Source organism: Bipolaris oryzae (genome assembly GCF_000523455.1).
Source record: "Bipolaris oryzae ATCC 44560 unplaced genomic scaffold scaffold_202, whole genome shotgun sequence".
In the NCBI taxonomy this organism is placed as follows: Eukaryota; Fungi; Ascomycota; class Dothideomycetes; order Pleosporales; family Pleosporaceae; genus Bipolaris; species Bipolaris oryzae.
Genome location: NW_006911478.1, coordinates 1,885 through 23,089, shown reverse-complemented (window position 1 = coordinate 23,089; position 21,205 = coordinate 1,885). Strand labels below are relative to the sequence as shown.

General features: G+C 49.7%; 9 protein-coding genes across 9 annotated transcripts; 4 read left to right on the top strand and 5 right to left on the bottom strand.

Annotated features, from left to right (window-relative positions):
- Positions 1–1,426: 1,426 nt before the first annotated feature.
- On the top strand, positions 1,427–3,340 carry COCMIDRAFT_107090 (uncharacterized protein; the record flags this gene model as incomplete). Its single annotated transcript, XM_007694196.1, has 4 exons — positions 1,427–1,709; positions 1,784–1,896; positions 1,946–2,318; positions 2,367–3,340. The coding sequence occupies 4 exons, from the start codon at positions 1,427–1,429 to the stop codon at positions 3,338–3,340; spliced, it is 1,743 nt and encodes a 580-aa protein (XP_007692386.1).
- Positions 3,341–4,676: 1,336 nt separating this feature from the next.
- Positions 4,677–6,208, top strand: COCMIDRAFT_107086 (uncharacterized protein; the record flags this gene model as incomplete). Its single annotated transcript, XM_007694195.1, has 2 exons — positions 4,677–5,406; positions 5,463–6,208. The coding sequence occupies 2 exons, from the start codon at positions 4,677–4,679 to the stop codon at positions 6,206–6,208; spliced, it is 1,476 nt and encodes a 491-aa protein (XP_007692385.1).
- Positions 6,209–7,253: 1,045 nt separating this feature from the next.
- Positions 7,254–11,393, bottom strand: COCMIDRAFT_107052 (uncharacterized protein; the record flags this gene model as incomplete). The annotated part of the gene is made up of 7 exons (XM_007694194.1): positions 7,254–7,543; positions 7,596–7,710; positions 7,756–8,077; positions 8,125–8,821; positions 9,031–9,583; positions 9,704–10,193; positions 10,303–11,393. The coding sequence occupies 7 exons, from the start codon at positions 11,391–11,393 to the stop codon at positions 7,254–7,256; spliced, it is 3,558 nt and encodes a 1,185-aa protein (XP_007692384.1).
- Positions 11,394–12,572: 1,179 nt separating this feature from the next.
- COCMIDRAFT_107054 (uncharacterized protein) lies at positions 12,573–13,312 on the top strand (the record flags this gene model as incomplete). The annotated part of the gene is made up of 2 exons (XM_007694193.1): positions 12,573–12,860; positions 12,920–13,312. The coding sequence occupies 2 exons, from the start codon at positions 12,573–12,575 to the stop codon at positions 13,310–13,312; spliced, it is 681 nt and encodes a 226-aa protein (XP_007692383.1).
- Positions 13,313–13,455: 143 nt separating this feature from the next.
- Positions 13,456–14,517, bottom strand: COCMIDRAFT_107055 (uncharacterized protein; the record flags this gene model as incomplete). The annotated part of the gene is made up of 2 exons (XM_007694192.1): positions 13,456–13,554; positions 13,606–14,517. The coding sequence occupies 2 exons, from the start codon at positions 14,515–14,517 to the stop codon at positions 13,456–13,458; spliced, it is 1,011 nt and encodes a 336-aa protein (XP_007692382.1).
- A 488-nt stretch (positions 14,518–15,005) lies between these two features.
- COCMIDRAFT_107071 (uncharacterized protein) lies at positions 15,006–15,624 on the top strand (the record flags this gene model as incomplete). The annotated part of the gene is made up of 3 exons (XM_007694191.1): positions 15,006–15,040; positions 15,092–15,276; positions 15,371–15,624. 3 exons carry the CDS (start codon positions 15,006–15,008, stop codon positions 15,622–15,624), a joined length of 474 nt encoding a protein of 157 aa, XP_007692381.1.
- A 751-nt stretch (positions 15,625–16,375) lies between these two features.
- On the bottom strand, positions 16,376–17,360 carry COCMIDRAFT_107059 (uncharacterized protein; the record flags this gene model as incomplete). Its single annotated transcript, XM_007694190.1, has 4 exons — positions 16,376–16,576; positions 16,633–16,720; positions 16,920–17,176; positions 17,286–17,360. 4 exons carry the CDS (start codon positions 17,358–17,360, stop codon positions 16,376–16,378), a joined length of 621 nt encoding a protein of 206 aa, XP_007692380.1.
- A 704-nt stretch (positions 17,361–18,064) lies between these two features.
- On the bottom strand, positions 18,065–18,556 carry COCMIDRAFT_40670 (uncharacterized protein; the record flags this gene model as incomplete). Its single annotated transcript, XM_007694189.1, has 1 exon — positions 18,065–18,556. The coding sequence occupies one exon, from the start codon at positions 18,554–18,556 to the stop codon at positions 18,065–18,067; it is 492 nt and encodes a 163-aa protein (XP_007692379.1).
- A 762-nt stretch (positions 18,557–19,318) lies between these two features.
- On the bottom strand, positions 19,319–20,621 carry COCMIDRAFT_40669 (uncharacterized protein; the record flags this gene model as incomplete). Its single annotated transcript, XM_007694188.1, has 3 exons — positions 19,319–19,749; positions 19,799–20,277; positions 20,416–20,621. 3 exons carry the CDS (start codon positions 20,619–20,621, stop codon positions 19,319–19,321), a joined length of 1,116 nt encoding a protein of 371 aa, XP_007692378.1.
- Positions 20,622–21,205: the final 584 nt, after the last annotated feature.

The window sequence follows — 21,205 nt, the reverse complement described above, 5'->3', positions numbered from 1 at the left end:
CGGGGTGGGACGTCGCGTGATATTGCTTCTGCTTCCGATCGATACAACATCCCTAGACTCTTGTGCTACGTAGATCCACATGACAATCTCGCTCCGGCTTGGCTCTAATTCTTGATTTGTCGACAGTCAGAAATGAAAGTGAGTGATGGCTGTGGGGTCAAAGGGTCTGCTTTCCTCTACCGTCGTGATCAGCGGCAACGACCCCAACGGCAAAACAGTGCCTCCGGCTTTTTTTTCCCTGAAAATTTACAAAGTGCACCGGACACTTTTATGTCGATCCCGTCTCAAGATTGAACTTCGGCCCTGCCCGGGGAACTGGAGTCGGCCCCAGGAATGGCATGCTTTATGGAGACAGGCGATGAAGAGCCACCACTCCCCCCGCGCTTACCCACGGTACACGGTTAGATTGATGGCCCACGCCTGCCGGCACTTCCAAGTGGAGTTGGACGGTTTCTTTACCCTTTTCGCGTGTGCGAAGCCAAAGCAACTAAAACGTAACGAATACTGTTAGTCGTGTTTCGGGACGCGGCAAAATTTTCTGGAGCCGCCACAGATCAATCTCACGTACGGGAACAAATCTGGATACGATATGATACGACACCATCTGAACTCACTCAAGAGCGTCTGATTGCGTTTTCTTCTAAGCATTGCCGACACACATGGGCGAACCATGGGCCTTAGTTTGCGTGACAAGGTGCTGTCATTGCACATAAGGTGACGGGTAGCCAGTAGTCAGCCCAGGGGACACGAGACGGCGTGTCCGTTTTCTGTTCAACCTACGTAGGGCTCAAGGGCACAGAGAACGATGTGCCCGCTAAACGGCCGACTAAACTGGCGCAGCAAAAGACAGCTGCAGGGTTGGCTGATGTCTGCACTCAAGGGAAGAGAAATGCGATGGCTCGACGTTGGACCCGCTAGACATGATGTCATCGCGCGCGCTGAGAGCCACCTCCTTGGCGCATTTCACCGAACACTCTCCACTCCCTGCGTCTATTGCAAAAGATTCTGACTTAGGCCAGGCACCAGGGCCTTCGCAATGGTATATGAGGACCTCTTCTCCACGTCTGTCATGGAGTTTACTCGCTACTTTTCCCTTTACTCCCCACGGCCTCGCTGTTGTGGAAGCTTGCCATATAAATATACAAGCATTTCCAAGCCTCACAAGCCTCCAGCATCCTATGCTTGGGTGAAGCCACCGTGAAGGATCAACATACGCCACTACCCACACGCCACTACCGCCATCACCACCACCGAGTCCCAGCAACCCCACGACTCGGCCTCTTTATTGAGGTAACGACGACCCAGAGCACGATCATCCCACCTGCGACTGTCCCATTGCTACCAACCCCAATACCATTGCGCCAAACCCAAGCAACTACTCCCCCACGACCCTTTATCCTCCAAGCAGCACCCTCACTACATCAATATGCCTCGAACAATGTTTATAAATCCCTTCAAGACGCACAGTGTGGATGAATTCCCCGGCGTCCATGTACCTCTTGAAGAATCAGTCCACAGCGGCCCCACTCACCACGACCGCCAGAGCAACTCCCCTGCGCCCTCTGAAAAAAGCTCCAAAGACGATAAACCTGCGCGCCCCGAAAGTGATGCATCGAGTGGTGTTGTTAACCATGGAATGACTCTCGCAGCACTCAAGGCAGAAATCGAAGCAGATGTCGCCGCCTCGGGCACCGACACCCCATATGACCGTATGTTGAACTGCTTTAAACTGCCAGATTATCTAGCAGTTTTGGAATGATCAGCACTTACTAAATCCTCCTAGGCAAGTCCAAGGTCATCAATCGAGCCCTGGGCGATATGGGCATGGGCCGCTACCAATGGAAGCTTTTTATCCTGGCTGGATGTGGATGGATGGCAGACAACCTATGGTTACAGGTGTGTACATTATACAATTTGGCATTTGTCATGGCTTACCATTGTCAAGGGTGTTGCACTCACGCTACCGCAACTCTCGGTTGAGTTTGGTGTCAGTGAGAGCGAAGTCCGATATACCACACTAGCGCTCTTCCTCGGTCTCTGCATCGGTGCATCATTCTGGGGTACCGCTTCAGACATCATTGGTCGTCGTGTTGCATTCAACTTTACTCTTTTCCTTGCCGGTGCCTTTGGTCTCGCCTCGGGCGGTGGTCCCAACTGGATCGGCACATGCGCTCTCTACGCTTGTATCGGACTTGGTGTCGGTGGTAATCTTCCTGTTGATGGGGCACTCTTTTTGGAGTTTCTCCCACAAACATCTGGAAATCTATTGACACTTCTTTCTGTCTTCTGGCCTATTGGTAACCTGATTGCCTCGCTGCGTAAGTCGAGCACACTGCTGTCCGGTGTACAACGCTAATCTGTTCTAGTCGCATGGGCGTTCATTCCCAACTTTTCCTGCGCTGCCGCCACTCCTGTTGGACAGTGTAAAATGTCAGACAACATGGGGTGGAGATACCTAATCCTGACACTTGGAGCCATCACCTTCGTCATGTTCATCTCGCGTTTCTTCTTCTTCCATCTCTATGAGTCGCCCAAGTTCCTGCTCTCACGCGGCCGCCAGGCTGAGGCTGTAGCAACCGTCTACGGAATCGCGCATTGCAACAAGACGCACACCTGGCTTACCGAGGACATTCTCAACTACATTGGAGGCGACCAAGAAGTGACTGGCGAGGATGCCAAACTCAGCAGCTTTGAAATCATCAAGCGCTCCATCAGTCGCTTTTCCTTTGCCCGCTTCAAGATCCTCTTCCAGGACAAGAAACTTGGATTGACGACCGTACTCCTGTGGTTTCAATGGACTACTATCGGCATGGCCTACCCGCTGTTCAACGCCTTCCTGCCACAATATCTGGCCAACTCTGGAGGCGAAGTAGAAAATGACGTCAGCACCGTGTACCGCAACTATGCCATTACTGCCATTGTTGGTGTTCCTGGATCGTTCTTGGCATGCTATGCTGTTGAGGTGAAGTTCCTGGGCCGCAAGGGAACAATGGCCATTGCGACCGTCATTACTGGCGTCTTTGTCTTCCTGTTCACAATCTCGAGCGACTCTGACTTTCAGCTTGCATTTACTTGCTTGGAAGCCTTTTTCCAAAACATCATGTACGGTGTGCTATATGCATACACTCCCGAAGTTTTCCCTGGCCCCATTCGCGGAACTGGCACTGGTATCAGCAGTTTCTTAAACCGAGTTGCTGGATTGTGCGCCCCCATTGTCGCCATTTTCGCTAGTAGCGGCAACCCCAAGGCGCCCATCTACGCAAGTGGTGGTTTGTTCATCGCGGCATTCTTCAGCATGCTGATCTTGCCGATTGAGACAAGAGGAAAGCAGACGCTATAGAGATTGGAGTTTGTAGCGGGCGGGGTTTTGCTTGAACTAAATGCTCAATAGAGTGCTTTATTCTCGTTAATCGAATGATACCATCTTCAGTCTTATACTATATCCCCGCATATGCGTGTGTGTTTATGTACGCTAACCTATCGAGGCAAGTGTTGCGCGAGACATGTGAATGCAGTACATAGCAGTTGTTGGCCAAATCAGAGCTGTCGTATGGTCACAAGGCCATGCCGAGGCAGTCGGCATCGGAAGTCTTGAGTTTGCGATACCTTTGTCCGACTAGCGGAGGATCATCCTGAGCTTGACAAGACGCCACTGCGTGTCCATGCTAGCACATCACCGCATCCACGCAGACGAATTCGGCCCAGATTGCGGTACCAAAAGTCCATCAATAGGCAACGCCCAATCACATCCAAAGCCAGCGGAAGCAAGAAGCCGCACCGGAGCTCGCCAACATGCGGGCGTAGGCTTTTTGCAGTAAGGGGCGCGCACCATTCAAGCCGCAGACCGGAACCACGACTTGTGCCTAGAAATTTTGCCTCGGCGCAAAAAGAGAAAAATGACGTCTTTCATTCGTCTGCGGTTTCCAATGTGAATGCGATGTATTCGAATGCAAATGCACGGCGTAAAGAAACAAATTGCCCGCCCCAATCATATCGGACTGATGAAGCTGATTGTGCCTTGTGAGTGGGGCACGCGGTGCGGGGCGCGCTGGGTGTGGCGCAGGCGTCTCACCATGCGCATGTCGGGGGTTGAGGATCACAGCCACTGTAATGATACGGTACGATATGATATTTACAACCCCTCATCGATTGGGTTGCCTGGACCAGACTTCCGAGACTGTGTCCAATCTTGTCTCTGCTTTTGTTTAATCTGACAAGACGATGACCAGACAAGTCACACGATAAGGCTGCGGCATCGAGTTATTCTGGTGGCAACGAGGCAAAAGTTTGTTCTGGCGCCGAGGAGTGAAGTCGCTTTTGCACAATGGGGACATTGGCGAAGCCCCAGTCCGACGCCGACATGCATACCTGCCTGAATTAGTTAGATTGTTACCGTGTAATTATGCCACCCAATGTCAAAGCCACAATACAAGGGCGACGGCATTACAGCAATTTTGAGCTCGGTCGCCGCATCTGCTCAGTTTTAGTCTGGAGCAATGAACAAAGCCTCTATACCAAACTGTGGAGACGGGGTCCCCTTTGTACACACGCCAATGCCGGCTGGCCTCACCGCCCGACAGCAATACATATACCTGGCCTTGTAATCCGTCTTACCCCATACCTGCTCACCCGCCCGTGTCACACATCACACCACCACATCGCATTTGCTACCCGCTATGATCGACTCATACTTTGATGTATTGATCATTGGAGGCGGAATCAGCGGTATCAACGCCGCCTACCGCATACAGGAGTCGTTGCCAGACGTCAAATTCACCATCCTCGAGGCGCGCCACGAACTCGGTGGAACATGGTCGCAGTTCAAGTATCCCGGTGTGCGCTCCGACTCGGACCTGCACACGCTAGGCTTCCAATTCAACCCCTGGCGCAAAAAGGAGCCCATTGCAAGAGGAGAGACCATCATGGCCTATCTGAAGGAGACGGTGCAAAAATTCGACATTGATAAGAAGATCCGGTACAAGCACAAAGTCTTGACGGCTGACTGGAGGACCGACGAGCAGCGCTGGAGAGTCGAGGTGGAAGTCGGCAATGACGTCGGACGAGAGCCCCGGAGAGTCACTTACTGGACTTCATGGCTGATCATGGGCACCGGATATTACAACTACGACGAACCTCTAAAGGCAGACATACCAGGCATCGACAATTTCCAGGGACAGGGAATACACCCACAGTTCTGGCCAGAGAATCTCGACTACAAAGACAAGAAGATTGTTATTATAGGATCTGGCGCAACAACTATTACCCTCTTGCCTGCATTGGTTGACGGCGGGGCTGCAAGCGTCACACAGTTGCAGCGAAGCCCTAGCTACATTATGAGTATCGGTCAAAAGAGGAAATCGTGGGTTGAGCAGTATGCTCCCGAGTGGATTACCCTCCGCTACAAGCGTACGTCACCAATTTCCCCCCTTCCTGACGTACGCCCAAGTGCTGACTTGTCCCAGGCTTCATGTTCACCCTCGTCCCCATCCTCCTCTACAAATTCTGCATATGGTTCCCCTCCGCCGCCGGAAATCTCATCATCAAACAAGCTGCCGCCCAGCTTCCCCCCGACTTCCCTATCGACCCCCACTTCAAGCCCACCTACGACCCCTGGCAACAGCGCATGTGTCTCTGCCCGGACGGCGACTACTTCAAAGCCTTCCGCTCCAGCAAAGCCCACATCGTAACCGACACCATCAAGACCGTCACCGCCACCGGCATCGAGCTGAACAGCGGCAATAAACTCGACGCAGACATCATCATCACCGCCACAGGCCTCAACCTCAGCTTTCTCGGCGGCATGCAAACAACCGTCGACGGCGAACACGTCGATCTCGGCGCCCAATACATGTGGCGCGCAAGCATGTTCACCTCCCTCCCCAACTTCGGCAACATCATCGGCTACTGGAACGCTTCGTGGACCCTGGGCTCAGACGCCGCGTCTCGCCTTTATGTCCGCCTCATCAAGTACCAGCGCGATAACGGACACACCAGCGTTGTGCCCGTCATCACGGATGCAGAGAAGGAGAAGTCAATGTCGGCCTCGCCGCTTAATAGCACGTATATCCAGGCCAATGCGAGAAAGATGCCCCAGTGTGCCAACACGGGTCCTTGGAAGCCAAGGGATCATTATTATGTGGATAGTTGGGATGCTAGGATGGGCAGTTTGACTGAGGGGCTCAAGTGGAATAAGGTTGCTGTCCAGTAGATAGAGAGAGAGAGTCTGTAGATGAAAACGCTTCTTTCTTGACAAGATACCGATCAATTCCATCTATTTTAATCATCTACCTCTTTCCCATGACCATTGAAGCTAAATCCCGAGACAAAAAAGGCTAGGACTTCAACTGCACTCATAACTTCTACGCCTTTTTTGTTGGCATTGCATGACCACGCACAGGAATTCACGTGTACACGCAGCTTGAGGCCAGCAAAGAAAAGGCACGAACGATTGAAGAGGCAAAAAAAGAGAGAGTACAGAGGCTTAACGAGGCAAAAAAAAAGATCAGAAAAGCCGGCGAAAGGGCAAAAAGAGATGGACTCGCGGGGAATCGAACCCCGGACCACTCCCATGCTAAGGGAGTATTATACCACTAAACCACAAGCCCGATCGGTGATTTGTTGGAAGAAAAGGAAGTTATTTAAAATATAATCATGATAAAAATAAAAGCAAGTTGAAGAAGCTACTTTGGTCGTGTTATGTTGGGAGCTGCGTCTATAAAATGCTTACTGCTAGCTGCGCAAGTAGCGTGAAGCTAAATATTCCAACGCCGAGCCGACCCACAAGATACGATAAGGGGATCGATAAGTAGATTCGCCCACCCATATCATGCAAAAAAGCGACATAGTAGTGGGTGGCGTGAACGGTACAAACGGTGCATGCAGAGACAAGTGTCTAGAACGCTACAAGAAGCAGATCGATATATGTGTACATAGTAGTTGATGTAGTTGTGCAAGATGCACCGTATTCTTCTATTTACGAAACCGTTTGCATATACCCTGTCATGCATCTTCAGCCCAGCGAGATGCATAGCGGGGTGTAAGCAACTGAAGCTTCTGGAGGTTTGGTTGTTGGCGCTTGAATGGAATGGGCTCTATCCAAACTGAGTTATGTGAGTTGTGTGGATGGTAGTTGTGATGGAGAGTGTGTAGCTTGGAAAGCGCTGCGCAGGTGGATGTCAAGAGTGGCCGTGTTTTCAGAATCAAGGGCTTGGATGCTGTTGCTTTGAATCAGTACAGGACGCAATCGCTCATGATCAAGCCGCGTTCTCTGCAGCCTCTTCAGGTACTTTCTCAGACGCTTCTACAGATTTCCGGCGTCCATCCTTTCGCGATTTCTCGCTCTCCAAAAGCTCTCTAAGCTCCTTGTAATTCACAGGCTTGGTGATGTAGTGGTCGATGCCCGAGCTCCATGCTTCCAACCTTGCGCTTGAAGATGCGAGGCCAGTCAATGCGATAATGCAGCTGCGAGGCAAATTGTGGGTTTGCTCGTATTCGCGGATGGCCCGAGTAGCCGCCATACCGTCCATGACTGGCATCGACATGTCTGCCATGTCATAAGCGTCACTGCAGATATATTTCAAAGATGGGCTACGTACCCATGATTATCACCTCGAATTTTTGCGAGTCTGCTTGGTACTTGCGCAGTGCCTCGAGACCGTCTGACGCTTCTTGGTGCTGTAAACCATTCTTGTTCATGAATGCCACAAGTAACTAATATCGTCAGAATAACACTGATTTACAGAGGATGACACTTACTCTCCGATTCAACATATTGTCATCGACGATGAGTATATGAGATGCGGCCAAGTCTTCTTCCTGATGTAGGATATGTACGGGTTGTGGTGTGGGCGTTGTGCCTGGGGCCTTAGCAGAATTCTCTGCAGGTCTAACTTGCAATGGTCTATTATTCAGTTGAGTAGGGCTGGGTGGCGGAATGGGAATGCTCGATTCTTCAACTCCATGGCTTCCAGTTTGGGGAAGCGGGCTGACTGCCCTCGAAGGCTGTACATTATCACCAGGTTGATTGTATCGATCCAAGCATCGATTAAGAACAAAAGCCAATTTGTGCGGCCCGCATCTGATCAAGTTAGCCAAATCTTCTGAAACAAGAATAATACTGCTCACGGCTGAGTTGTGATCTCAACTACAGACTGTTTGGAAGTCACGCGAACATCTGAACGAAGAGTAGCTGCTTCAAGTGCGTCCATTCCAATGAATATAATGACGGGAGCTCGTTGATCACGAGCCCTACGGCGGCGAATAATGTTGAGATAATCGAAGGAAACTTCCGGGCAAATGACAATATCTGCGCCGTTGTATTCCGAATCGGTAGACGTTACAACGTCCATCTTCAGGTGCTTTTCGAGAGTGTTGGCGAGCGCATTAGTGAACCGTACAAGCCCCTCTTCAGCCTGTGAGTAATCAGCATCATCTGGGGACCTTTTCGTTTTCCTGAAAAGTATGCAGATTCTGTGACCACGTAATCTTGACAGGGTCGATTGAAACTGTCTGTGCTCGGCCATTAACAAATCTGAGGACTCCGGCTGAGTAAGTGCGAGTTTGACGGTGACTTTGCTGCCAATAGACGGCTGGCTGCTGACTTCAATCTTCCCGCCGCTCATGTCAATGATTTGTCGTACTATACTCAGGCCTAGTCCAGTACCAGGCGAATGTGAATTTTCTTGAGAGAAGGGTTCAAACATTCTGTTGGCAAGAAAACTTGGAGTCATTCCCAAGCCCGTGTCAGTTATTGTAAGTATAATCGTTGTAGGTGCATTGGTGCCTTCCGCTGATTTACTAGACCGCAGGGAAACGTGTACATCTAATTTAAGAACTGCATGTTAGCAAAAAAATTTCAGAAGAGAAGGGTCCAAACAGCAAATGTTTGTTTCGGTGGCGGAAGTTGACATGGCACTCGACGAGTGAGAATTTCTGAGAACGCGTTTGGTTTACATTGTTGCCACAGCACATCTTTAAAACCAACCCAGTTGATTACCATACCCTTGATGAACTGAGAAATATTTGACTTACAGCCTGACTCTGTGTACTTCACAGCATTTCCCAACAAGTTCATAACTATCCTTCTCCATGATCCGATTGGAAAAGAGAACATCCAATCATCCTCATATGCCACTTCAAGTATGACAAAGCGTACCTTGCGTTTCGGAAGAGGAGTCGACTCATGCCCTATTCTAGACGGAAGTTCTTTGATGTATTGAGCGGTGACAGGGATGTAGGATGACCCTATGAATACAGCCTCTACAGCTTCTTCTGTCGCAGTGCCAATATCAAAAGCGGGATCTTTCCTCCTTCTACTCTTTACCGGTTTACATGATAACCTTATCGTGTTTTCACTCTTTATTCGTTTCGAAGAGATGCTGTTTCTTGATTCACTGATCTTGCCATAGTCCATGACTTGGTTGATGGTATCAAGCAGGGTTATCCCGCAACCATGCAAAGAATTGAGCATACTGGCCTGAAATGAATCTAGAGGCGTATCCTTGAAAAATTCCAATGTGCCTAGTATTCCATGCAGAGGAGATCGTAACTCGTGAGATATAGAGGCTACAAATGTCGCTTTAGCCTAGAGAAACTGTTAGCCAAGGATAGACAGATGAGCTGCATGCATGATAGATAGTGATGTTAAGTTGTTTGAATGTGCTCACAGCTTTTGATATAGCATATACAAACTGTCTCATCTTACCTGATCCAAAGCCATAGCATCCAGTCTTGACAACTCCCTCATGATTGAATTGCTGAAAATCTTGAAATAAACCAAATCAACAGAGGGAGACAGCAGGCGACGTGGGTTGTTGCTCCAACACAAACAGCCTGCAAACCACCGTGACCTCTCAAAGTCCCAGAATGGAACAAAAGCAACACTAGCCGCTTCAGGAAACATTGTCTGGATTGCTTCCGAGCATCGCTTTGACCAGTTTTTTGTTTGTCGTTTAGAAGACGCCACTCTGGGTAAATTCTCCGCGAAATAAGGGCTCGAGGCGGTCTCATCCGAGGATACGAAGATACCGCTGGCCGTGAAAGTGAAAATTTTGCCATGTGGATATTCGTGAAGCATACGCGCAAGATCAGACTCCAACAACGACCCATATGCTGTTTTGTCTCTGTCGTTCGAAGTAGCAACTCCAAGCAACTGGCCTATAATTTTCCGGGTAAGATCAGCTACCATTTTACGCCTAAGCCATGGAACAATCGCTCTTACATGTTTTGGAGTTTGAAGAAGATGCATTGTACGAGCTACTCTCTGTGCTGTTTGAACTTGGTCCCTCGCTAGAAGATGCCGACTGGTAAGACTCGGATAGAGAATCGACACTGCTCCTGGTTCGAGAAGTGGCATTGTTGCGCCGTTGGCCTCCGTTTGCTGCAACGCTTGCATCTAGTATAAGTACTCCATCCAAATTACTCGAGGCCATCATGACATTCGCCGCACGGGAAAACATTGATTTTGAGTCCACGGGTAGAATAGAGTCTTGAAGTGACCCTATTGCTTGATGCCTTGCAGACCTCGCGGTAGTTGCCTTATGGATCGGAGAAGGCGAATTGTTCGGTGATGGATCATCCACTCCTGTTCTTCCCGTGCCATGTGTAGCGAGAGGATCTTCTCTTGTTTCCGAAGAAAGGTCCGGAGATTCTTGAGATATCGATGATGAGATTTGCTGTTCGTTGTGCTCAAAAGGCAATAGAGCTGTTGCACCTTCGGCGAAAGAGATGAGGCCGCGCGTAAATCTTTCTCCTCGGCTGTACTGATCCCTGATTGTGTATGTGTTCAGGTACCCGATAATGGTCGATGCCAGATCCTTGAAAATACCAAGTTGTTCACCGGTCAGGCCGTCCCGGGATTGGTTGTCGAAGATACATAACGTCCCGACTATTGTGTCGTCTGGGGATACGAGTGCAATGCCGGCATAAAATCGCGCATCAGAGTTGCTGTAAATAGCACCCTGAAGGTCGGTTTTTTTGTATGCCGCAAGGTCATTGATAACCAAGACATCATTCTCACGACTAAGATCCAATACATTCTCGCATAATGCCATATTACGAGGAATGCTAACACTTCCAGCCCACAGCGAATCCCGCGCGTCCTTCGGTATATCTGGGCGGAGAGGGGAATCACAGGTAGCTTCCGCTAGGATATGTTGTCGTTCCTCTTCGAGAATTGAGATCATGGCCCTCTGGCCTCCCATCCGGATAGCGGTCAGCTGACACAAAGCCGTCAGAGTCGAGTCGTGAGATGGGTGGGGGGTATGAGCGGCCAGATTGTCAACGTATGGTATATTGCAAAAAGCGGCCCCATAGTGAAGCCGAACATCCCGTTCTCTTTTCATGTCGTAGCGGCTCTTCTTCGTAGCCCCGCGACTGGTTGGGGATTGACTCATGATAATGGATGTGCTTCAGTGCGGCACAGGGAGCAGGTAACATCTAGTACAAGCTTCGCTAAGACCCATGTTGCGTTCTTTGAAGTTTGGAGCAGGTGCAGAGACGACCTGGTTTAGCGACTGCCCGGGTATCGTGGGGTGAAGTCGCAAGTTTGCATGTCGCCACGCCAAACGAACCATCTCGACCAGTGGCCTGGCGGGTCTGCAGACTGCAAAGCACTAGCGCATTGCCGTATTCTGTCTGGTCGAGGGAACTGTGGCGGGCTAGTTGAACCCAGGTGGGTCCAACATCGGTGAAATTAGCGTAAGCATGGCAATTCACAATTTGTATCATGCATCTCCATATGCCGACGCTCTTCAGTGGCAAGCTGTGTGATAGGCTCGTGTAGAACAATGGTGTGCCGTAGATCCTGGAAGGGCTGATCTGACGTCATGACGAATTTTGGTACCCTGTTCAATTGTTCGAGATGCTGCCCATAAGCAATACATACGTCAGTAAAATCACAAGTAGTTATACCTGCCATTTATAGATGCGTGTGTGTGTTGCAGATGCGGCAAATGTTTCGGCCTCCTAGGGTGTGCGCGTGTAGCACGCGAGAGCTTAGCAACAGAATTTGCGACAAATGTACATCCTTATGTATTGTCCATTAGACCAGCATGTACCCTTCACAATACAAAGACCACTCAACTCTCACGTTTTGACTAATTGTCAGACCAATTCCTGTTGACGGCCTTTAATACCTATTCGTCATGTACATCATGTACGTATGTCGCTTCACAACAATTTCCTATGCCCCCAGGAGCCTTGCCAGCAGATGGCAGAATTTTATGCCAATGCCAACAAAGTAGGGCGGTGGGGACAGATTCCGTGGGCTAGATCTAAGGTTGTAGCAAGATGTAGTCTAGATTTCTTTCATCTAAATTGTGTCAGTAGGAATCGATGGCATCCTTGTACAGTCTGGGCGCGGCGCGGAACATTAAGCGTGTTCTTATCGATAGCGTGCACAGACCACCGTGGCTCTGTCGCGCGTACTTTCGCGTCTGCTCCACCTTCTTTGCCTCCCATCTACATCCACACCAAACCCCTCATACAACTACATTGTCACTTTTTACAGTTTGCACTTTATCTTCTACCTAACCAACTGAATACAACGAGCACGATAAGCCGCTCCAAAAAAAATGCTTCTCACAACGTCTTTCTTTTCCCACCAAATGGCGCATTGCTCTCCATACACGCCACCACGCTCGTCACCATTATCTGAGCGCTCCGGAAACGCGCAACCTCCAATCTTCGACTTCACAATGTCTTCGCCCATCAAGGAACAATCAACAACTCCACAGCGCACATTCAAGTCCAACCCAGTTATGCAAACGCGCGATGCAGCAACGAAGAGACGAAGAGACATGTTCTTCAAGCGGGTGCAAAATAACCGCGACGACAAGAAATGGGAGTCACGAGGCGAACAGGTATGTACCTGAACACGATACTCCCAGGAAGCCAAAAAAAAAACTAACCGATGACGTAGATTCAACAACTGGATTTTGTAACAGAACGCAAACGCTGGGAAGCAGAGAAGGCGCGTCAGGCACCACCAGTAAATGACGACATTATCGAGGAACCTTCCGAGGACGCGCAATTACCTACCGTGTTCAGCAACGCGCCGCAATTTGACCCTGACATGACCGAGGCCGACTACATCGCCGCCCAAGAAGAGTACGAGCTTCAACAGTTGATCGCGTCCATAGAGCAGGAACCGGATGCGCAGCCACATCACTACGGTAGCGACGATGAAGACTACGACTCGATATTCATGGAGTGTGCAATGGCTGAGGACAGTCAGTCACAGCAGCCATCGCAGACGGTGCAGAATGGATTTGGAAATGAGGATATGATGGATACTGATATGATGGATTTTTGAGCTTCATCTGATTATACAACCTATAACCCATAAGACCGTTCGTCATACGGCGTCAGGGGTGTAACGGGCGGGGAAAGCATCATTTATATACTGGAAGGGTATCTGGGAAGAATGAGGCAGACAGGCGACCACACAAGGAGAGGCTACTGTGTTGGGCAACCCTGGTCCATATCCTGCAGTGCTTCTTGAGCTGCATTCATGTCGCCGACTAGATCCGGCGGCGGCGAGCCAGCGGCTTGCATCTGTAGACTATTAGTATATATTAAAGGCGCATTCTGGAAGGGATAGCATACCTTTTGCATCCTTTCAACGATATATTCCCTATCTTGTGCATTGTCGTCACTATAGCCCTTTCTCTCAAACCTGCCCACGATCTCTCGGACCAATGTCTGCTGCTCCTCGTATCTCTTCAAATCGTCTTTCTCCACTTTTGCCTTATTCTCTTCCATCCACTTTGGGAACTTATCGTCGAGTTCCTTCATTGGCTCGTACAAAATATCTTTGTTCGTAAGCTGCTCCATCATGCCCATCAGCACTTTGCTGAAGTCCTCGTCGCCTCCTTCACCGCCAAATCCACCAGACTCCATGGACGCAAGCATTTGCGCGAGAATATCATCTTGAGAGGAGGATGCAGCGGCAGATGCGGCAGTATCGGACGAAGATTGCATGCGTTCCATGGTCTTTTTGATAGTCTCTTGGAAGCTTTTCTCGGCTTTTGCAGCAGTCTCCTTTTCAGACGAAGTAGGTGCCCCCGCAGCCTTTTGTCCTTCGCTATGCGCATGTGCACCAGCATCCAGAGGGTTTGCGCCCCCCATCTCCTCACTCATCTCCTTCATGATCTCTTCAAATTGCTTCTGGAAATCGCCTTGCCCAAGGAGCTGCTCCATTTCCTTTTGTAACTGTTTCTGAAATTCTTCCTGGTCATCAAGCAACAGGTCTGCTGGTGAGACATCTTCAGGCGGCCTGCCAGGTCCGGAGGATGAGGGCGCCTTGTCAGATTTGGGGTACGCAGCCTCTATTGATGAGGCCGTCGGTGCTTTGGTATCAAGCTTGGTGTTCGCAAATTCATCCAGTACGTCGTCAAGGTCAGAAAGGTCGTCTTCTTCGGGATCCGATGCAACCTCGGGTGGAGGAGGGGCAGTGGTGGCAGGTGTTGCTTTAGCCGGCTGTGCCTCTTCTGCTTTCTTCACAGTCGTGTCCGCCATGCTTGCCCACACTCAGTGCCAGGTGAAAGATAGGGAATACAAGGTGGAGAGGCAAGGGTAAAGAATACGCATGAGCCAAACGCATGTGCAACGTCAGCCTCGGCTGGCCCAGCGGTATGTACCCTCACTCACATAAGCGGGGGGGCCACTGTTTAGCGCGGGGCAAGATCGGCCATGGCACCTTCCCAATGCTGCCAGCGGGATCTAGACTAGCACTGAGACGACAATCCCAACGCTGTGACGCGCCCCGGGGAAGATAATTGTTGTCACGTCACGTGCACCCGCAACTCGACTTCACCTTGTCTCGTTCCGCTTTCGCTCGCCTTCACCACCACTGTCACCTGTACATAACTGCGACGCCCGCACACTCTTCAATCGACGGCTCACAACTTGCGCAAAAAACACACCACCTTCTTTGTCAACGCCCGGAATAGACCCCGATAAAGGACAGCTCAAGCGCAAACTCCAGCCTCACACTCGCACCTGCAATGTCTCTCTGCATCAATCGGCTCTCAGAAGAGAGGTGCGCAATCAGCCGTACCCGCTTCCTGACTACCTACTGACAGCGCACCAGAAAGTCATGGCGACGGGATCATCCCTTTGGCTTTTTCGCAAAGCCCATGCGTGGCGCCAACGGCATGATGGACCTTAAGAAGTGGGATTGCGGTGTACCAGGCAAGGAAAAGACCATTTGGGAAGGCGGCTTGTTCAAGCTGGAAGTCACCTTCCCAGATGAGTACCCAACAAAGCCACCAAAGTGTACGCTTTCCCCTCTTCCGTCCGAGGCACTCAGCCGCAGAATCGCAGGTGCCCTGATATGCTGAAAGCTTGCCGCTAACGGGTCAATCCGCAGGTAAATTCGTGCCACCACTATTCCACCCCAACGTTTATCCCTCCGGCACCGTCTGCCTCTCCATCCTCAACGAAGAAGAAGGCTGGAAGCCGGCGATAAATATCAAAGAGATCTTGCTGGGCATTCAGTCGCTGCTCGACGAGCCCAACCCAGAGTCGCCAGCACAAGCCGACGCATTCAACCTGTTCAAGAAGGACAAGGCGGCATATGAGCGCAAAGTCAGGCAGATCGTCAAGGAGAACCCAGCCCCCTAGTAGCTCGGCTATGACGTACCACATCGGCGGAAAGAGGAGTGAAAGGGCACTGCATGGCTGAGGAAGGCTGAAGAAATAGCAGCTTTTGTAGCGCGTGCCTCTTCTGCTGCGAGGGCCACGGCAGACACTTTACCGTCGTCATAGCGACCGAAGAATACGGAGGTCTGACAAGCCGCACCTTCGAACACAAGGTTGTAGCCAGCGACTAGAGAGATCAGAGAATGAGGCGAAACTGCTCTTGGATTTTTTGTTTGGCTTCTTTGCATTGGCGCAATCATTGTGGAGCATCCTTGACGCTACCATGACGGGTCCTGGCGTCTGGGGGCATCATACGCAAAAGCGAGAGGATGCGCAAGCGGAGAAAAAGCTCCTTTTAGGCTACGATACCTGGTCTCTCCCTGCATTGACAGCGTCCTGCTTTCAAAATAGCATTCACTATTGACTTGCAAATTGGCCATTCACCTCAAGATCATGCCATGTCTCAAACAGATGGTACCGAAAGATTTATTAAAACTGCGTGCTCCTTTGAAAGAAAACTATGTCCGGATGGTGGAAATGAGGACAAATCTGATGCCATATTCCAAGCAGCATGTCCTCCCCCAGTGGACCTTTTGAGGTATAGTACAAAGCCCTTTATTGTTGCAAAGCTTCACCGCGACTCCGTTCCAATTTCATGTGCCCCTTTATGAACCTTCCCTTCAATAAAACGGTTAAGAACCCAACACAAATCCATGTGTGCTATTGCCCGACTCTAGTAAGGACGGTACGCGGAACCTCCTCTTCCTCCGCGGTATCCGCCCCGATAACCACCTCCTCGAGGAGGAGCGCCATAACTGTTGAATCCACCGCGTCCGTATGGCGAGCCACGTCCGCCGTAGCCACCTCGGCCGCCACCTCGGCCACCACGTCCGCCTCGCGTCATACCTGGGAGGTTCGTTCGCTTGGGTACAACCTACGGAAGAGTTAGCATCTGGAAAAACATCATGCGACGCATTGCTGCAATCATACCTTCAAGTTGCGATTCCGAAATTGACTGTTGTCAAGGACCAGGGCCTCATTGACCAAATGGGGTTCTGTGAACTCCACATAAGCATACCTGCATACGCTCATTAGCGTTCCGATCTTTCTGCCAAACTCTTGCCAGGTAGCGAAAGAACGATCTTGTAAATGTCCAGAGACAGAAATTAAGTCAACGCGACGGGCGATTCCGGCGTTGCGCCAACTAATTGCGCGCAATTGACTCAAAAGTTCAAGGACGCGCAAATCTTCAAGGAAAACCCCCTCTTAGTACTGACCCTTTAGGATGTCCTGTGAACTTGTCTAACAAAATGGTGACACGGTTGATGCTACCGATGCTTTGGAAATGCGCCTGAATCTCTTCGGGGCTGGCTCCGTAGTCGACGTTGCCGACAAAGACGCTCCGCGCATCAACATCTTCTTTGCTTTCGCGCATCTCGTGCCGTTCGTTGTCGATGGCCTGCTGCATTTGGCGCAACTTCTGTGCCTCTTCCTCCATCTCCTGAACGCGGCGCCTCATTGCAGAGATTTCCTCCTGTACGCTGTTGTCAGTGCCTTTACTTGCGATGTGAATATTCAGACACGCGCATTGTGCCAAACTTGGGCGAATGCCTTCCGCGTGCAGGAAAGGGCTCAGACCGTACCTCCTCGTTTGGGTCTTCTGCAGTATCAAGACGCTCATCCTCCTCGCGCTTCTGCTCGGCCTCGACGTCGGACATGATTGCTGCGGAGGGTATATAAGCTGGCTGTGAGCCGTGTCAGCACATGCGCCCAGCTTTGTCAACTATGGACTTACAAGACCGCTGTGAATTACTGGAGTTGAAGCACTCGATTGGGTTGCAAACGCGCAGTGTTTGTGCTTGTGTGACGGATTTCTTAGCTCAGCAAGCTAATGCAAGAGCGTTTGTCTGGACCGTAAAGAGTTATGTTAAAGGAACGGTACCTGTGGTGGAAGTAGGGTTGCTTATAGGAAATGACGAATGGCGCTGCTGAAGCTCGGAGCGCGGCGCTAACCAAGACGGCGGAGCCTCACTTATGTCATCACACGCTAATGGGGTCTCGGTGAGAAAGCAACTTCTTATTCACTCCTCCCATAACGCCAAAAGAACCTAGAGCCATTCTTGAACCGTGCAAAGTCTCTCCCTCTGATCTCCTTCCACTTAAAATACCAAAAAAACAATGATTCATAAGTTTCATCTTCTCCTGTGAAGTAGTAGTTTCAAGCCCAACTTCACTCACCAAGCTTTCTGCTCAGTCTGTTCTCCTCTGATTGCTAGAAAGGCCCTCACGCTTCATCTCAACTAGTCGAGTCCGGGAAGCATGCTGCCATATTGTAGTCTTCACGCCTGAGTTTTCTCTCCTCCTCGGGCAGTTGGCTTAGCTGATTAAACTTGCGCATTATTCCGGTCAGATATTGCTTTGGCTAGCTATCAATGCTGCCGAGACTCTCTGCATCCAAGTTCTTAGTAGCATCGTTGATACAGAATGCATCCATAGCTAGCTGAGGCAATGGATCGCTCTTCGGTAGAGCCGCAAAAAGCCTACAGACCGTGTCGTTGGTCACGTAACGCGAAGAAAGCCCACGAAAGAGTGTAGTCATCAATGTAACCTTCAAGCGAATCACAGAGAGTCGGTCTGCGAGCATGTATACATCGAATATGAGCCAACCATCAACAGTTTGAGCAGATGGAGGCAGCTTCTTCTCATACAGCCAGTCCACGAAGACATCAAACACATCAGTGCGGATATCTTGGAAGGCAAAAAATCTTCTGATGGGATCTTGAGATATCATGTGTCGGATCAGTCCAGAGTGTTGAGTTAAGAGTTTCTTGTGCAAAATATATCTTGTCGTTTCATGTCCGACGTCGACAACAATGATATGCGACTTGGCAGCAGCGCTAGTTGACTTGAGCATTCCATGTTTATTGTATTGATGTTTGATATATCTTACCTTGCACTCATCATTCCAGTGCTTTTGACGTCAGAAGTCTTCTTGAGTATCGGCATGTTGATTCTGCTGGGCGCTTGGTGCAGGGGATTACAAGGCTCCAAAAGATTTTAACAGAAGAGGATTCCAGGAACTCCTGGATGCTTGTAGTGACAGGCTCAGTTATAGCGGTCACGATATCTAGTGGACAATGTCCCTTGTTCTCTCACTCACTAGAGCAGTGAGGTAAGAGTTTCCAGCTAACGGAGATTAACAGCCAGGTGACAGCGTAGAGGCTTTGGCAGAATTGTAACTGATAGCTAGACTTATATTGCCAATGGAAAAAGGAGATATAAGATGATAGAAGTCGTCATGATTGATGTAATAGTACAGTGATGATCTGGTTGGGCATCCCAGGCTTCACTGCGGTGTTCGCACGACATCAACCTTTTTGGTGATACTTTAGCAACTGTTTAATTCAGATCCACCAGCAGACACATCAAGGAGCCTTTAGCTTAGCCTTATTGAAATGACATACCAAAATTGCCAGCAACATATGATGTGGCGATCACGGAACGCAAATAAAGTGAAAGACATCAATATTTGATTGACAGAACTCTACGACTACTAACATCTTCATATCATATTCGTTTATTATTGTCCAGAAAAAAATGTTCGTGAATGTGGGTATATACGAAGCAAAAGCCAAATACCGAAGTGCGGACACAAAGAAGCTCTCCACGATAGCGCCTATGGACAACGAAGACTCAAAACCTCCATATTCTCACTGCAATCCACAAAGTCATTCAGCACCAGCCCCTTCGCCCTCGCAATAATGTGCCCAACATCTCTTATAATCGTGCCTTGAAAGCCGCAAGAATGCTTAATAGGATAAAGCTCATTAACTCCATCGTACGTTTCCCAAATCGGCGATTGTATCGCTTTGATGTTCTCATGGACCTTCTCCAGACTGAACCCATCAAATGGCGCGACGACTTGAGGTGATAGAACATCGATATTTCGCATCTGCTTCATGAGCGCGCCAAGTAAGATAGAGCTACACTCAAAGGACAAGTCTGCGTCGACCCGGCACCTGTAGGTGTCGCTGAACTCATCGATCCAGCAGTTGAATGTCTCGATGATTTGCCCGATGGCTTCTGAACGTCGGACTTCCACCGTCCCTGTTTAATGTGAGCAATATGCTACTATCACAGCTGTGGTACAACATACGAAGTATTGATGGTGGAATTCCCAGCCCCATGTCTTGTATTTTTGACTCCGTACATTGTCGCAACATTATAGCGGTGGCCCTGCTAAATTCTTTCGGTAGTTTGAATACCCATGTGACCAGCATCCAGAGCATTAGGTCGCGGCTGTAGGTTTGAGGCATTGGGTGGCACACGCGAATGTGTCTGATCCATGTTTGAGATATCAGTTCGAAAGCTTCCCAGCATTTGTAGTAATCGACCATTACGGCGATTTTAGCGAGCATTTCCAAACTCAGCTGCTTTGGCACTCGGCGGTAGCGAGTATGCAATGTGTTGAGTAGTATTTCGAATGCTTCAGGGTCCCAGTCTGAGCATTTGATATGATGGAGGTTATTGCTATCTTTCTGGTTGTCTCTAGAGGCCAGGAGCTCACTTCTGAATTTTGGGGATGCTGTGATGAGATGCGCTGATGAAACCTGGTAAAAGATTGGCTGAGAAGAGCTTGGTTTGACTGTAATGGTTGCTTCAGAAGGCACTACAATTCCATGAATCCGTCTTCCCGAAGTTGTAGAAGGTATTGGCTCATCCTGATGCGTGGGTCGGTCTTGCACATCGTATTCTGGGTCTGATTCGTCCCACCTCATCCAATTCGGCATCTCCTCTCCATCGCTATGGTCTTCATAGTCGAGTTCTTCAGTTGAATCTTCGGTGCCTATGTCTTCTGAATCGCTTAAAGTATCCAGGGGCTCTATCCAGAGAGCAAAGACTTTTCCTGGGCTCTCTAAAGTTATCAGTGCGTCTCCAGTAGGATTGATGATGATGCGACTGCTTTGAGACGGCGTCATGATGAAGAAATTGGAAAGCTTCGGTAGCCAGGCGGAAAGGTCAAATCTCGTTTGGGTCGGCAGATCGGATGTTCAAAATACGTGACGTTGTATCTTGCTCTTCGTTTGCTTTGCGAGCACGAGACCCCTAAACAAAGTCGATGTGGAGTAGTGTACTAAACTGGAGTTCAGCGCGAAGGTATCGTATTCTTCCTCAACTATATTGGTGTGCTGTGTGAGGTTTCTTCTCGACACAAGATTTCAACAAGCAAGTAGCAAAATATTGAATGGGCATGAGGATCATTTTAACAGACAAAATGGCATCACCATAGCTTTAATTGGCCCCCAAAACAAACAGTCAAAACAGAAATACATGCATCATGTTGAAGACAAAGAAAAGGCGCAAGAACCTGAGTTCCCGCTTGCCAAGTTCGGCAGGCCCTTGCTGTTGTAAGAAACACTACAGCTGCATTCGGTTTCTCAGCGCGTATCACGCCTACAAAAACTACCAGATCCTCGCCTAGGAAACTTGGGGTTCAGTATCGCGAGCTTGAGCCAGGACGTGATACCACATATAGAAGATCACGCTAGTCCTGATGTGGGTC